Source organism: Pristiophorus japonicus, chromosome 15 (genome assembly GCF_044704955.1).
Source record: "Pristiophorus japonicus isolate sPriJap1 chromosome 15, sPriJap1.hap1, whole genome shotgun sequence".
NCBI classification, from domain to species: Eukaryota; Metazoa; Chordata; class Chondrichthyes; family Pristiophoridae; genus Pristiophorus; species Pristiophorus japonicus.
The window spans coordinates 59567238-59585159 of NC_091991.1; the positions used below are offsets into that span (position 1 = coordinate 59567238).

A 17922-nucleotide genomic window follows, 5' to 3' on the forward strand; every position below is an offset into this window, starting at 1 on the left:
AAGGAAGTGGCCCTAGAAATAGTGGATGCATTGGTGATCATTTTCCAACAGTCTATCGACTCTGGATCAGTTCCTATGGACTGGAGGGTAGCTAATGTAACACCACTTTTTAAGAAAGGAGAGAGAGAGAAAATGGATAATTATTGACCAGTCAGCCTGATATCAGTAGTGGTTAAAATGTTGGAATCAATTATTAAAGATTAAATAGCAATGCATTTGGAAAGCAGTGACAGGATCGATCCAAGTCAGCATGGATTTATGAAAGGAAAATCATGCTTGACAAATCTTCTAGAATTTTTTGAGGATGTAACTGCTAGAGTGGACAAGCGAGAACCAGTGGATGTGGTGTATTTGGACTTTTAAAAGGCTTTTGACAAGCTCCCACACAAGAAATTGGTGTGAAAAATTAAAGCACATGGTATTGAGGGTAATGTGCTGACATGGATAGAGAACAGGTTGGCAGACAGGAAGCAGAGAGTTGGGATAAATGGGTCCTTTTCAGAATGGCAGGCAGTGACTAGTGGAGTGCCGCAGGGCTCAGTGCTGGGACCCCAGCTATTTACAATATACATTAATGATTTAGGTGAAGGAATTGAGTGTAATATCTCCAAGTATGCCGATGACACTAAGCTGGGTGGAGGTATGAGCTGTGAGGAGGATGCTAAGAGGCTGCAGGGTGACTTGGACAGGTTAGTTGTATGGGCAAAAGCATGGCAGATGCAGTATAATGTGGATAAATGTGAGGTTATCCACTTTGGTGGCAAAAACACGAAGGCAGAATATTATCTGAATGGCAGCAGATTAGGAAAAGGGGAGATGCAACGAGACCTGGGTGTCATGGTACATCAGTCATTGAAAGTTGTCATGCAGGTACAACAGGCGGTGAAGAAGGCAAATGGTATGTTGGCCTTCATAGCTAGGGGATTTGAGTATAGGAGCAGGGAGGTCTTATTGCAGTTGTACAGGGCCTTAGTGAGGCCTCACCTGGAATATTGTGTTCAATTTAGGTCTCCTAATCTGAGGAAGGATGTTCTTGCTTTTGACGGAGTGCAGCGAAGGTTCACCAGACTGATTCCAGGAATGGCAGGACTGGCACAACCTAGTTCACTAGGTGCCTCGCACAACAAGATTGCTAATTAGTCCTTTCTCATTACACATCACCCAGTCTAGGATGGGTCGAGCGTAACGTAGCCAAGTTTGCTGATGATACAAAGATGGGAGGAAAATCGTGTCGAGGTCACAAAAAAATTGCAAAAGGACATAGACAGGCTAAGTGAGTGGGCAAAAATTTGTCAGATGGAATATAATGTTGGAAAGTGTGAGGTTATGCACTTTGACAGACAAAATCGAAGAGAAAGTTATTATTTAAATGGACCTGTGGGTCCTGGTGCATGAAACACAAAAGTTTACTATGCAGGTATAGCAAGTGATCAGGAAGGCCAATGGAATCTTGGCCTTTATTGCAAAGAGGATGGACTTTAAAAGCAGGGAAGTCTTGCTACAGTTTATACAGGGTATTGGTGAGGCCACACCTGTTTCCATATTTAAGAAAGGATATACTTGCTTTGGAAGCAGTTCAGAGAAGGTTCACTAGGTTGATTCCGGAGATGAGGGGGCTGACTTATGAGGAAAGGTTGAGTAGGTTGGACCTCTACTCATTGGAATTCAGAAGAATGAGAGGTGATCTTATCAAAATGTGTAAGATTATGAGAGGGCTTGACAAGGTGGATGCAGAGAGGATGTTTCTACTGATAGGGGAGACTAGAAATAGGGGTCATAATCTTAGAATAAGGGGCCACGCATTTAAAACTGAGATGAGGAGGAATTTCTTCTCTCAGAGGGTTGTAAATCTATGGAATTCGCAGCCTCAGAGAGCTGTGGAAGCTGGATCATTGAATAAATTTAAAATCAAGATAGACAGTTTCTTAACCGATAAGGGAATAAGGGTTATGGGGAGCGGGCAGGGAAGTGGACCTGAGTCCATGATTGGATCAGCCAATATCATGTTAAATGGCGGAGCAGGCTCGAGGGGCCGTATAGCCTACTCCTGCTCCTATTTCTTATGTTCTTATGTTCTAGTCCTATTGCATTTGACAGCTGTGTCCACTTGCAATCATTTAAATAATTCTTACCAATTATGGTGGTGTAGTTGATGAACATCATGGATGAAGGGGTTTTCAGAGGCAGAGGTGGAGATCGTAGTTTTGGTAGTTTGGGAAAAATGGGTGGAGGAATATATGCACTAAAATACATCTAGTTTGTTGCCATACTCATTTTTTTCCACGGTGATATCAATCATACAAATGCATAAATGATTTGGACATAGGAATTGGAGGTAGAGTGTCAAAATTTGCAAATGATATCAAATTGATCGGATTAGCTAATAATGTAGAAGACTGCAACATAATAGTGAAGTATGAGGTGGTTTTACGGAGGCCACTTAGAAGGCAAGCACCTAAATAGGGCAGAGGAGCAAAGAACTCTGTGAATACAGATTCATAAATCGCTAAAAGTTGATAAGGCCATGACGAGAACAAACAAAGTACTGAGGTTCAGGTCTAGAAAAATAAAATCTAAATGGGAGCTAATGTTAAATTTATATAGAACCTTGGTTACATCACACTTGGAGTACTACGTACTGGAGGTATCCTTGTGGGGCCACTGCCGGCGAGGCAATCAGTCCGATATTCACCTTCTTAAAATCATTGACCTGTGGTTGCAGGTCAGGCACCAGCAGCTTGCCCAAATAGCATTAATGAGGTCCAAGGGCCAATTTTGGGCTGGCCTCGTGCTTACCGGTTGTAGCTCGTGTCCATTTCCGGCCCAAAAACGGGGCTAAAGGAATTATCATCCCAAGATACTGGAATATGTTCCAATAGTTCTTTTTATATGATCACATTGCAGTAGTTGGAGAGAAATGATGCAGCTTTCATGGGTCATGACGAATGGCTGGTGCTAATGGAAGTGGAGGCTTGACATGGCCAGGTTATTGGGCACATGTGGAGATGATGGTGTAGATTTCAGGTTTCAGGCACTAAAGACCTGATTTTAACCCCCATCCCCTACCAGCAGGAATGGTATGGATTGGTGGGTTCGGGGAGCGGAGGGGAGCGTGGATTAAGATGGTGGTGTTTGCTCCCTATCTTAACTTGCCTGAATTCAGGCACAGGAAGGCAGTCGTTCCAGAGGAATGGGCATCTAATTTAAATGGTGACGTCTCATTCAGATTATGTCATTGGGATGCACACATCATTTTAATTGTGGATTTAACTAAGGCTCACATAGTCCTTAAATCAAAAAAAGCAAACAAAATCTCGAATTATCACCTGTGTTTTGCTGATTCTTGGTAATTAGAATGTTTGCAGTTTCTTACAGCTGTGTGACAGTGAGAAAGAGGCCAAACAAACACAGAGACAGGGGGGTGGGTTTGAGTCAGGTGGGAAGTTAAAATTTTAAAACCTTCAAACTCAAACCCAACCTGCCTCGAACTCCCCAATGGTCGGTTTTCACTAAGGCGAGACGGGTGGCGAGCGACCAATCTGCTCTCGAGAATTGGGCGGAAAATCAAAGCTTTTAATCTGTTGGCTTTTTGAGGTTGTAACTAGCAGAATAGATAAGGGGGAACCAGTGCACGTGATGTATTTGGATTATCAGAAGGCATTCGATAAGGTGCCACACAAGAGGTTATGAAACTAGCATGGATTGAGAATTAGTTAACAGACAGAAAACCGAGAGTAGGAATAAATGGATCTTTTTCGGGATGGCAGACTGTAACTAGTGAGGTACCGCAAGGATTAGTGCTTGTGCCCCAGCTATTCACAATCGATTATCAGTGATTTGGATGATGGCACCAAATGTAATATATCCAAGTTCGCTGATGATACAAAGCTAGGTGGGAATGTAAATTGTGAGGAGGATGCAAAGAGACTTGAAGAGGATATAGCCAGGCTAAGTAAGTTGGGAAGAACATGGCAAATGGAATATAATGTGGAGAAATGTGAAGTTATCCACTTTGGTCGTAAAAATAGAAAAACAGAGTATTTTTTAAACGGTGAGCAATTGGGAAATGTTGGTGGTCAGAGGGACCTGGGTGTCCTTGCACACGAATCACTGAAAGTTAACGTGCAGGTACAGCAAGTAATTAAGAAAGCAAATGGTATGTTGGCCTTTATTATAAGAGGGTTTGAGTATAAGAGTAAAGATGTCTTACTGCAATTATATAGGGCACGGATGAGACCACACCTGGATTATTGTGTTCGGTTTTGGTCTCCTTACATAAGGAAGAATATACTTGCCATAGAGGGAGTGCAACAAAGGTTCACCAGACTGATTCCTGGGATGGGGGGATTGTCCTATGAGGAGAGATTGAGTAGACTAGGCCTATATTCTCTAGAATTTAGAAGAATGAGAGGTTATCTCATTGAAACATACAAATTCTTACAGGCCTTGACAGGGTCGATGCAGAGAGGATGTTTTCCTTGGCTGGGGAGTCTAGAACCAGGGATCACAGTCTCAGAATAAAGGGTCGGCCATTTAGGACGGAGATGAGGAGAAATTTCTTCACTCAGAGGGTGGTGAATCTTTGGAATTGTTTACCCCAGAGGGCTATGGCTGCTCAGTCGTTGAGTATATTCAAGACAGAGATCGATAGATTTTTGAATATTAAGAGAATCAAGGGATATGGGGATAGTGCAGGAAAGTGGAGTTGAGGTAGAAGATCTGCCATGATCTTATTGAATGGCGGAGCAGGCTCGAGGGGTCAAATTGTCTGCTCCTAATTATTATGCTCTTAACGTGGCTGTATGCCGCTGTTTTAACATGCTTTTTACTTTTAACTAATATTGGCCGAGTTTACCTGGCCTCAGGAAACCTGGAGGTAAAAGGAGATGAGAAGGGCTTGATCTATAAGGTAAGTGCATTTACCATACTGCTTGTGGCTCAGGACAAGCAGAAGTATTTCCTCCTGACCCAACAAGCTAACTAGTACACCACTCCCCCCTCCCTTGATCTGTCCGATCAATACTGAAATGTTGACCCAGTGACATATCAGCAAATGGTGATATATGATCAAGTCAAAATGTTATTTGACTTGGAGGTGATAATTAAAAAAAAAATTTGTTCATGGGATGTGGGCGTCACTGGCAAGGCCAGCATTTATTGCCCATCCCTAATTGCCTTGAGAAGGTGGTGGTGAGCTGCCTTCTTGAACCACTGCACTCCTTATGGTGCAGATACTCCCACAGTGCTGTTAGGGAGGGAGTTCCAGGATTCTGACCCAGCGACGATGAAGGATTCAGGATGGTGTGTAACTTGGAGGCTAATTTGCAGGTAATGGTGCTCCCATATGCCTGCTGCCCTTGTACTTCTAGGTCGTACAGGTTGCGGGTTTGGGAGATGCTGCTGAAGAAGCCGTGGCGAGTTTCTGCAGTGTACATAGAATTACATAGGATTACGTAGGATATACGGCAATGAAACAGGCCATTTGTCCCAACCAGTCCATGCCGGCGTTTAAACTCCACTCGAGCCTCCTATCTTTACTCATCTAAATCTATCCGCATAACCCTCTATTCCCTTTTCCCTCATGATTGTCTCGCCTCCCCTTAAATGCATCTATACTATTCGCTCCAATCACTCCCTGCGATAGCATGTTCCACATTCTCATCATTCTTTGGGTAAAGAATTTTCTTCTGAATTCCCTATTGGATTTCTTTGACTATCTTATATTCATGGCCTCTAATTATGTTCTTCCCCACAAGTGGAAACATTCTCTCTATATCCACTCTATCAAAACCTTTCATAATTTTAAAGACCTCTATTAGGTCACCCCTCAGCCTTTTTTCAAGAGAAAAGAGACCCAACCTGTTCATTCTTTCCTGATATGTATACTCTCACATTTCTGGGTATCATAGAAACAAAGAAAGTTACAGCGCAGAAGGAGGCCATTTCGGCCCATCATGTCCCTGCCGGCCGACAAAGAGCTGCAAGGCCCTTGGTCAGCAGCCCTAAAGGTTACATATAAACCTATGAACAATGACGGAATGGCAAAGAGCACCCAGCCCAACCAGTCCGCCTCACACAACTGCGACACCCCTTATACTGAAACATTCTACACTCCACCCCAACCGGAGCCATGTGATCTCCTGGGAGAGGCAAAAACCAGATAAAAACCCAAACCAATTATGGGAGAAAAAATCTGGGAAAATTTCTCTCCGACCCATCCAGGCGATTGAAACTGGTCCAGGAGTTCACCCTGGCCATATTCTATTTCCTACAGTACTTCCCATTATATCTGCACTGTCCAACAAAGGTCATCCCGTCTAATCCCAATTAGCAGCTCTGCACTTTAAGTGCCCATCCAACCATCTCTTTAAAAGTGGTGAGGATTTCTGCATCCACCACTCTTCCAGGCAGCGAGTTCCAGATCCCCACAACCCTCTGCGTAAAGAACCCCCTCCTCAAATCCCCTCTAAACCTTCCAACAACCACCTTAAAACTATACCCCCTCGTAATAGACCCTTCCACCAATGGAAATAGGCCTATACTATCCACTATATCCAGGTCCCTCTATATTATGTACACCTCAATGAGGTCTCCTCTCAACCTCCTCTGTTCCAGTGAGAACAAACCCAGCCTATCTAATCTGCCCTCATAATTAAGATGCTCCATTCCAGGCAGCATCCTGTAAATCTCCTCTGCACCCTCTCTAGTGCAAACACGTCCTTCCTATAATACGGCGACCAGAATTGCACGCAGTACTCTAGCTGTGGCCTAACCAAAGTATTACACAATTTAAGCATAACCTCCCTGCTCTTATATGCTATGCCTCGGCCAATAAAGGCAAGCATTCCGTATGCCTTCTTAACCACCTTATCCATTTGGCCTGTTACTTTCAGGGATCTGCGGACAAGCACTCCAAGGTCCCTTTGTTCATCTACACTATTAAGTGGCCTACCGCTTAATGTGTATAGCCTTTCCTTATTAGCCCTCCCAAAGTGCATCACCTCACACTTCTCTGAATTAAATTCCATTTGCCACTGCTCTGCCCACCTGACCAGTAGATTGATATCCTCCTGCAGCCCATGACTTTCCTCTTCATTATCAACCACACAGACAATTTTAGTGTCGTCTGAAACTTCTTAATCATACGCCCTATATTCAAATCTAAATTGTGATATATACCACAAAAAGCAAGGGACCCAGTACTAAGCCCTGCGGAACCCCACTAGAAACATCCTTCCAGTCATAAAAACATCCATCAATCATTACTCTTTGCTTCCTACCTCCAAGCCAATTTTGGATCCAACTTGCCACTTTGCCCTAGATCCCATGGGCTTTAACCTTCATGACCAGTCAACCATGTCTATTAAACTTGTAAATCTTCTCTGCACCCTCTCAAGTGCTTCTATATCCCTTTTATAATATGGCGACCAAACTATACGCAGTACTCGAAGTGTGGTCTAACCAAGGTTCGATACAGGTTGAGCATAACTTCCCTAGTTTTCAATTCTATACCTCTGGAGATAAACCCTAGTGCTTGGTTTGCTTTTTTATGGCCTTGCTAACCTGCGTCGCAACTTTTAGCGATTTGTATATTTGTACTCCGAGATCCCTTTGTTTCTCTACCCCACCTCGACTTTCACCCTCCAAGTAATAAGTGACCTCCCTATTTTTCTACCAAAATGTAATGCCTCATAAATGTGTTGAACTTCATTTGCCAATTATACGCCCATTGTGCAAGTTTATTAATGTCCTCCTGTAATTTGTTGCAGTCCTCCCCAGTATTGACTATCGCCCCCAATTTAGTGTCATCCACAAATTTAGAAATTGTGTTTTTGATTCCAAAGTCTAAATTGTTCATATACATTGTGACCAACAGTGGTCCCAGCACTGATCCTTGTGGAACACCACTACCTACCTTCTGCCACTCTGAATAGCCTTAATTTTTTCTGTGGCTCGATGTCAAATGTATCTGTTTGTCTGTAACACTGTTGTGAAGCGCCTTGGGACGTTTTACTACGTAAAGGTGCCATATAAACAAAAGTTATTATTTTTTGTCTTGAAGCCAGCTAGCTATCCATTCTGCTACTTGTCCCCTGACTCCACATTCCCTGACCTTGTTCATCAGTCTATTATGGGGTACCTTATCAAAGGCCATTTGAAAATCTAGATAAATTGTATCTACTGCATTACCATTGTCTACTCTCTGTTGCCTCTTCAAAAAATTCAATGAGGTTTGTCAAGCAAGAGTTTCCCTTTTGAAATCCATGCTGACTATTCGTTATTTTATTTTTGGTGTCTAGATGTTCTTCTATTTTCAACTTTAGTAGGGTTCCATTATTTTTCCGACCACCGATGTTAAGCTGACTGGTCTATAATTCCCTAGACAGGTTCTATCCCCCTTCTTAAATATAGGTATTATGTTAGCTAGACGCCAGTCCTCTGACACGAAATCTTTTTCTAACGAATTATTAAATATGTGTAGTAAGGTCTCTGCTATCTCTTCCCGAGACTCTTTTGAAATGCGTGGATGCAATCCATCCAGACCAGGGGTTTTATCCTCTTTGAGTTTGATTAGTTTATATCCCCTCTTTTAAAAAATTTTTGGGGTGCAAATTGCCCCTCGCCCAAAACAGAGCGCTTCCACCCCGTTTCGATGTTTTTTTTACCGCAGCTGCGATTCAGGTTGACTCTTTCGGGAAATTCCACTTTTTGTTTTTTTTGGTTTTCATCCGGAAGTTGATCATAATAGGGGGCGGTGACTACACCTGAGGGGCGGAAGTTGGGGGCTGTGTGTATTCACTGCCGCGATGACGTCATCGCGGCGCTGCGTCACCATGGCTCTCCCCTTCACGTAAAGGGGAGAGCCTCCGCACTTTTTAAACTTCGGTCCACTGGACCATCAGGGTGGGTTTCGGCCGGGCCAGAGGCCTGGCACCCAAGAGGGGGTGCCAGGCTGCCTGTTGGCGGCCCAGCCGAACCCAGGGGCATAATTGTCGGGCCGACATGGCAGTCGGCTGACAAATAAAAAAACATGGCGCTGTGGCAGTGAGCCCTCCCCTTTAAGGGAAGCCACTACAAAAGTCCCACAACCTCACTGGACCACCGAGGAAAAGGTTGTTTTGGCGGACCGAAGATTTTCCGAGGGGAATGTCGCCGTCGCGGAGTTAGGTCAACGGTGTGCACGGTAATGACATGCTTAACACCAATCGGCAGCAGAGGAGTGATAAGGGGGATTCGGGACACCGCCAGGAAAACTCGGGAGGGCAATTGGGCTAGTAGCGGCCATTCCACCAAAAGTCGGCTGCCACTCCACTTCGCAGCATTGCCACCGATTTGCGGTGGCAACAGGTCTTAAGGAAAGGAGGAATTTTGGCCCCTTTATCTTATACATGGTACACACTGCAGCCACGGTGTGCCGATGGTGGAGGGATTAAATTGTGAAGGTGGTGGATGGGCAACCAATCAAGCAGCTTGCTTTGTCATGGATGGTGTCGAGCTTCTTGAGTGTTGTTGGAGCTGCATTCATCCCGGCAAATGAAGAGTATTCCATCACACTGCTGGCTTGTGCCTTGTAGATAGTGGAAAGGCTTTGGGGAGTCAGGAGGTGAGTCACTTGCCGTAGAATACCCAGTCTCTGACCTGCTCTTGTAGCCAAAGTATTTATGTGGCTGGTTCAGTAAAGCTTCTGGTCAATGGTGACCCCTAAGATATTGATAGTGGGGGATTTGGCAATGGTAATGCCATTGAATATCATGGGGAGGTGGTTAGAGTCTCGCTTGTTAAAGATGGTTATTGCCTGGCACTTGTGTGACGTGAATGTTACTTGTCACTTATGAGCGCAAGCCTGAATGTCGTCCAGGTCTTGCTGCATGCAGACATTGATTGCTTCATTTTCTGAGGAGTTGTGAATGAAACTGAACACTGTACAATCATCAGCAAACATCCCCACATCTGACCTATGATGGAGGGAAAGTAATTGATGAAGCAGCTGAAGTTGGTTGAGCCTAGGACACTGCCCTGAGGAACTCCTGTAGCGATGTCCTGGGGCTGGGATGATTGACCTCCAACAACCACAAACATCTTCCTTTGTGGTAGGTATGACTCCAGCCAGGGGAGAGTTTTCCCCCTGATTCCCATTGACTTCAATTTTGCTAGAGCCCCTTGATGCCACACTCGATCAAATGCTGCTTTGATGTCAAGGGCTTGCCTTGCCTCCGGAATTCAGTTCTTTTGTCCGTGTTTGAACCAAGGCTGTAATGAGGTCTGGAGCCGAGTGCTCCTCACAGAACCCAAAGTGAACATAGGTGAGCAAGTTATTGGTGAGTATGGGCTGCTTACTTTGCTGATGATTGAGTAGATTGATGAGGCGGTAATTGGCCGGATTGGATTTGTCCTGCTTTTTGTGGACAGGACATACCTGGGCAATTGTTCACAATGTCGGGTAGATGTCAGTGTTGTAGCTATACTGGAACAGCTTGGCTAGAAGCGTGGCTAATTTTGGATCACAAGTCTTCAGCACGACAGCCGGCATGTTGTCAGGTCCCATAGCCTTTGCTGTATCCAGAGCGTTCAGCCATTTCTTGATATCACGTGGAGTGAGTCGAATTGGCTGAAGACTGGCTTCTGTGATGGTGAGGCCCTCAGGAGGAGACCAATATGGATCATCCACTTGGCACTTCTGGCTGAGATGGTTACAAACACTTCAGCATTGTCATTTGCACTTGCGTGCTGGGCTCCACCATCATTGAGGATGGGGATATTCATGGAGCCTCCTCCTCCCATTCATTGTTTAATTGTCTACCGCCCTTCACAACTGGATGTGGCAGGATTGCAGAACTTTGATCTGATCCATTGATTGTGGGATAGCTAAGCTCTGTCTATAGCATGCTGCTTCCGCTGTTTAGCATGCATGTAGTCCTGTGTTGCAGTTTCCCCAGGTTGGTACATCACTTTTAGGTATGCCTGATGCTGCTCCTGGCATGCTTTTCTGCACTCCTGGTCCCCTGGCTTGATGGTAATCGTACAGTGAGGGATATGCCAGGCCATGAGATTGCAGATTGTGATGGAATACAATTCTGCACCTCATGGATGCCCAGTTCTGAGCTGCTAGGCTAATGCTCAGTCTATCCCATTTAGCATGGTGGTAGTGTTGTGTAATTCAATCTCCAGCCTGTCTCAGCCAGTGGCTCCCTTGCCTCTGAGTCAGAAGGTGGTGGGTTTAAGTCCCACTCCAGAGACTTGAGCACAAAAATCTAGGCTCACAGTCTAGTGCAGTACTGAGGCAGTGATACACAGTTGGAGGGTGTCGTCTTTTGGATAAACTGAGGCCCCATCTGCTCTCTCAGGTGGATGTAAAAGATTCCACGGTACTATTTCAAAGAAGAGCAGGAGAGTTATCCCTGGTGTCCTGGCCAATATTTATCCCACAGTCAACATAACAAAAAACTGATGATCTGGGCATTATCACATTGCTGTTTGTGAGAATTTGCTGAGCACAAATTGGCTGCTGCATTTTCTACATTACAACAGTGACTACACTTCAAAAAAGTACTACATTGGCTGTAAAGTGCCTTGGGATGTCCAGTGGTTGTGAAAGGCGCTATATCAATGCAAATTTTTCTTTTTCTTTCTCTTCCAAAGCACCAGTTAAAATCCTTGTCTGCCAGTTATAAAAATATGATTTTGACATAACCACTGATTTACAGAGTGAATTTCATGTTATCCTTTTTTAGCATTAACACCTCAAAGTTTTCAGAACAGTGTATCCTATAACACACTGTGAGCACTGCCACAGGAGATGTATGAACAAACTGAAAATGGACTATGATATTTATTTAACATCCATGATTGTGTTGCACATTCAATATTCCATGGGATCCATCTGATGAATAGATGCTTAGAATATGTAGATGATTGTTGCCCTTTGGTCCACTGCATTTTGTTGTAATCATCGCTAATATTTTTTTTCTTCCTATCTAGAAATACAAAGATGTAGAATCCTTTATAAAGATTGAAGAAGTGGATGGCGTGGAATTGGTGATGCAGTTTGGAGAGAAGATGAAAGAGATGTTAGGAAGGAAAGTTGAGGCAGTGAAGGTACAAACTAGTTCACTCCACTCACACATTATCTGTATCCCATCAATCTCTTTCTGTCCATGTGGGACTTTCAGATGTTGCATAATTCAATTCAATAGGGAAAGCAGACAACTTACCAGCAAGCTCCTGAATATTTTTTGCACCTAGGTTTGAAAGTTCTACCTCGGTCTTGAGCACGTAATCTAGGCTGGCATTCCAAAGAATTAATGCAAAAGTGCTCAATTGTTGAAGCTGCTGTCTTTTGGATGAGATGTTATACAGCGGTTAAGTTAGGCATTAAAGAGTCCTTGCAATTATTCAAAGAAGTGCTAGGAATTTTCACAGAGACCTGGTCAACATTCCTCTCTCAACTACAAAAACAGATGAACTGGTCATTATTGTGGTATGATGTTGCTCTGCTCAAACTCGCTGCCATACTTGGCAACATAACAACAATTCCTGCATTTCAAAATTATTAATTGGGAAGTGCTTTGAGCCATTTCTGAGTCATGTGATAGGGTGCTGTAAAAATGCATGTTTATTTTCTTACTTTTCAATTTTTTTCACTCTTGTTAGATTCAATTACTGTATTCATTTTAAAACTGTGGAATCAAAATTGCACAAAATTAGTGTAATTCTAGAAGTGGGGAGTCCGAAAACAAGGTGGGACCCAAATATACCAAAATTATGCCACTTTTACTTTGCGTTGAAAATTCCAGTATGGGGGTTGTTAAGAAGTGCCCACCCCAGACTGAAGAATGTATGAAAATAACAGCATAATGATGGGATGACCCCATCCTTCAGAAATCGCAGACTTAACTCACGATTGTACGAAGCTCGTATCAGTAGATCAAATTGGAAATAAGAGTGTGGGTGTTCTTCCAGTGCCATTCATTTATCTGGCACTTTTTTTACAGAAGGGTATTACCTAGTCCAAACTTTAATTTCCTCACAGAAACAATAGCCACAAGTTCCTTATGGAATTCCTATTTACTTGTTACTGATGGAGGATGAACAAGTGTTGGAGGAAGATGATCAGAGGGAGGCACACCTCATCAGACTGCACAGGAAGACTAGACATTCCTAACGGACTCTGCTTGATTTTTTGTGTCGGCTCCCTTACAGTATGTGCTCCTCCCCACCAAATGTTCCATTCGATAGCCACAGGCTCATGAACAGGAAAATCTGTCCTATATCTCCAGTCAGAACTAAAACCAGTGTGACAAATCCTAGAACTAACCAGTTCAAAAGCTTCTAAGATCAGACAATGGGGGTGATCTTCAAATTCTGATCAAAACAAACGTGGTTGGCAGAGCAGCTATGCCGACTGCCCATGCTTGCCAGCATGAGGCCCGAGCCATTTTGAAAGACAGGCCTCATTTAAATGTCGCTAGGAGGGTGGAAAATTGGCTGGATCTCATGATGTGCCAGCCGGCAGGTCGAGTCTGGGCTGGAAAAGTGATCCTGGGAAGGGCTTTGTCAGGACTGATAATCAGGCCAGAATTTTTTTTGTGAGACCAGGAGGAGGAGTGCTCCTCCTGTCACCACCACCAACAAAATTTAAGTTTCCTGGACAATTTTCTGAGAGGCTTCTAGCGATCCCTTTAAGGACCACTAGTTAGGTTGCTCAATGCCTGTTACAAATGCGTAGAGCATAGAAACATAGAAAATAGGTGCAGGAGTAGGCCATTCAAGCCTGCACTACCATTCAGTAAGATCATGGTTGATCATTCCCTCCGTACCCCTTTCCTGCTTTCTCCCCATACCCCTTGATCCCTTTAGCCGTAAGGGCCATATCTAACTCCCTCTTGAATATATCCAATGAACTGGCATCAACAATCTCTGCAGTAGGGAATTCCACAGGTTAACAACTCTGAGTGAAAAAGTTTCTCCTCATCTCAGTCCTAAATGGCCTACCCCTTATCCTAAGATTGTGTCCCCTGGTTCTGGACTTCCCTATCATCAGGAACATTCTTCCTGCATCTAACCTGTCCAATCCCATCAGAATCTTATAAATTTCTATGAGATCCCCTCTCATCCTTCTAAACTCCAGTGTATAAAGGCCCAGTTGATCCAGTCTCTCCTCATATGTTAGTCCCGCCATCCCGGGAATCAGTCTGGTGAACCTTCGTTGCACTCCCTCAATAGAAAGAACGTCCTTCCACAGATTAGAAGACCAAAACTTAACACAATATTCCAGGTGAGGCCTCACCAAGGCCCTGTACAACTGCAGTAAGACCTCCCTGCTCCTATACTCAAATCCCCTAGCTGTGAAGGCCAACATACCATTTGCCTTCTTTACCGCCTGCCGTACCTGCATGCCAACTTTCAATGACTGATGACCATGACCCCCAGGTCTCGTTGCACCTCCCCCTTTCCTAATCTGCCGCCATTCAGATAATATTCTGCCTTCGTGTTTTTGCCCCCAAAGTGGATAACCTCACATTTATCCACATTATACTGCATCTGCCATGCATTTGCCCACTCACCTAACCTGTCCAAGTCACCCTGCAGCCTCTTAGCATCCTCCTCACAGCTCTCATTGCCACCCAGCTTAGTGTCATCTGCAAACTTGGAGATACTGCACTCAATTCCTTCATCGAAATCATTAATGTATATTGTAAATAGCTGGGGTCCCAGCACTGAGCTCTGTGGTACTCCACTAGTCACTGCCTGCCATTATGGAAAGGACCCGTTTATTCCAACTCTCTGCTTCCTGTCTGCCAATAAGTTCTCTATCCACTTCAGTACATTAATCCCAATACCATGTGCTTTGATTTTGCACACCAATCTCTTGTGTGGGACCTTGTCAAAAGCCTTTTGAAAGTCCAAATACACCACATCCACTGGTTCTTCCTTGTCCACTCTACTAGTTACATCCTCAAAAAATTCCAGAAGATTTGTCAAGATGATTTCCCCTTCATAATTCCATGCTGACTTGGACTGATCCTGTCACTGCTTTCCAAATGCACTGCTATTTCATCTTTAATAATTGATTCCAACATTTTCCCCACTACTGATGTCAGGCTAACCGGCCTATAATTACCCGTTTTCTCTCTCCCTCCTTTTTTAAACAGTGGTGTTACATTAGCTACCCTCCAGTCCATAGGAACTGATCCAGAATCGATAGACTGTTGGAAAATGATCACCAATGCATCCACTATTTCTAGGGCCACTTCCTTAAGTACTCTGGGATGCAGACTATCAGGCCCCGGAGATTTATCGGCCTTCAATCCCATCAATTTCCTTAACACAATGTCCTGCTTTATAAGGATATCCTTCAGTTCCTCCTTCTCACTAGACCCTCTGTCCCCTAGTATTTCCGGAAGGTTATTTGTGTCTTCCTTCATGAAAACAGAACCAAAGTATTTGTTTAACTGGCCCACCATTTCTTTGTTCCCCATTATAAATTCACTTGAATCTGACTGCAAGGGACCTACGTTTGTTTTCACTAATCTTTTTCTCTTCACATAGCTATAGAAGCTTTTGCAGTCAGTTTTTATGTTCCCTGCAAGCTACCTCTCATACTCTATTTTCCCCCTCCTAATTAAACCCTTTGTCCTCCTCTGCTGTATTATAAAATTCTCCCATCCTCGGATTTGCTGCTTTTTCTGGCCAATTTATATGCCTCTTCCTTGGATTTAACACTATCCTTAATTTCCCTTGTTAACCACAATTGAGCCACCTTCCCCGTTGTATTTTTACTCCTGACAGGGATGTACAATTGTTGAAGTTCATCCATGTGATCTTTAAATGTTTGCCATTGCTTATCCACCGTCAACCCTTTAAGTATCATTCGCCAGTCTATTCTAGCCAATTCACGTTTCATACCATCGAAGTTACCTTTCCCCAAGTTCAGGACCCTAGCCTCTGAATTAACTGTGTCACTCTCCATCTTAATAAAAAATTCTACCATATTATGGTCACTCTTCCTCAAGGGGCCTCGCACAACAAGATTGTTATGTGTCCTTTCTCTTCACAAATCACCCAGTCGAGGATGGCCAGCCCTCTAGTTGGTTTCTCGACATATTGGTCTAGAAAACCATCCCTAATACACTCCAGGAAATCCTCCTCCACCGCATTGCTACCAGTTTGGTTAGCCCAGTCAATATGTAGATTAAAGCCGCCCATGATAACTGCTGTACTTTTATTGCACGCATCCCTAATTTCTTGTTTGATACTGTCCCCATCCTCATTACTACTGTTTGGTGGTCTGTACACAACTCCCACTAGCATTTTCTGCCCTTTGGTATTCTGCAGTTCCACCCATACAGATTTCACATCATCCAAGCTAATGTCCTTCCTTACTATTGTATTAATTTCCTCTTTAACCAGCAACGCCACCCCACCTCATTTTCCTTCCTGTATATCCTTCCTGGATGTTGAGTTCCCACCCTGGAGCCATGTCTCCGTGATGCCAATTGCATCATATCCGTTAACTGCTATCTGCGCAGTTAATCTGTCCACCTTATTCCGAATACTCCTCGCATTGAGGCACAGAGCTTTCAGGCTTGTCTTTTTAACACCCTTTGCCCCTTTAGGATTTTGCTGTAATGTGGCCCTTTTTGCCTTGGGTTTCTCTGCCCTCCACTTTTACTTTTCTTCTTTCTATCTTTTGCTTCTGCCCCCATTTTACTTCCCTCTGTCTCCCTGCATAGGTTCCCATCCCCCTGCCATATTAGTTTAACCCCTCCCCAACAGCACTGGCAAACACTTCCTCTGGGACATTGGTTCCGGTCCTGCCCAGGTGCAAACCGGAATTGGCATAGGAACCCAATTTGCATATTTACATAGCACCCTGCCTGTTTCAGGAGGGCAAGCAGCCCCCTCCCCCATCCTCTGCCGATTTTCAATTGCTTGCTACCTGTTTTTTAGGTGTGAAATGAGCGGCCTGCAGTTAAAATCGCCCCCAACGTGTGAAAAGTTCCAGATTAGTAACATAATAATGACGAGGGATATTGCTAATGATGCTAATGAAAGTACTATAGCATCCAACTCTCACAAATCTGCCATGTATACTTTAATTAACATCGAGATCAAAATGTCTGTATTTTGATTTCCAAATCTAGCCTATAGACAAATTGTTTTAGGGCTCCAATTGTTTTCAAATTGTATAGTGAAAGACAGCTTCCATTTGAATTCTACCTTTTTTTAATTCTGTGAATAAAGGCAGAAATTCCTCATTTTCATTACAGAAATACCTTTTTCATTGTCATATCCTAAGACATGTACAAATCAGTATGTCATTAACCACAAATTCTTTTTGTGTTCCACATTTTCCAAGACGCAACCATTGATTTTGTAATTGAAACCGTGTTTTATTTGAGCGGGGATGAACATATTCAATGATTCAAGGAACTCTCTTTAATTGTAACTGCACAAAGCCTTCTGTATGTCCTGAGTACTGTGAGGCCAGCTCATGAATCTCATTTGATTATGCTTACTGTACCTCTTGGAGCTTGTGCAGGGAATGTGACTTAAGCATGCCGTCAAAATTACATGGCCACTAATAGGTAAGTCATTGCATTGGGGAGCAAAACTTTTTCACAGAAAGGAGTAAGAGATGGAAATTCAAAATGGAGGCCTTAAATAGAGGTTATTGGCAGGAGGCAGTCCATCCCACCTAATATGTCCTTACTATACAGTACAAATGCACACGAGGCCCATACTTGATAGAAGGTCACTCTGTGACCAGTAACCTTTATTAGCCAGCACTGAAGTGAAGAACGTGGGTGAAGCTTCCCCTTTTATACCTGAAAGTCCAGGTTAGGAATGTCTCCCGCAAGTTCACCACCTAGTGGTCAGTGTTCTCACGGTGTACAACTTAGATCAGTTTATACATGGATT

At 43.7% G+C, this 17922-nt stretch overlaps 1 protein-coding gene across 1 annotated transcript in view; it reads left to right on the plus strand.

The window, feature by feature from the left end:
- LOC139281546 (voltage-dependent calcium channel subunit alpha-2/delta-4-like) overlaps positions 1-17922 on the plus strand; it is a 745953-nt gene that overhangs the window by 74968 nt on the left and 653063 nt on the right. The window contains exon 9 of the mRNA XM_070901711.1: positions 11980-12096. Within this exon, the coding sequence (XP_070757812.1) occupies positions 11980-12096 (117 nt within the window). The remainder of the gene's footprint in view (positions 1-11979; positions 12097-17922) is intronic.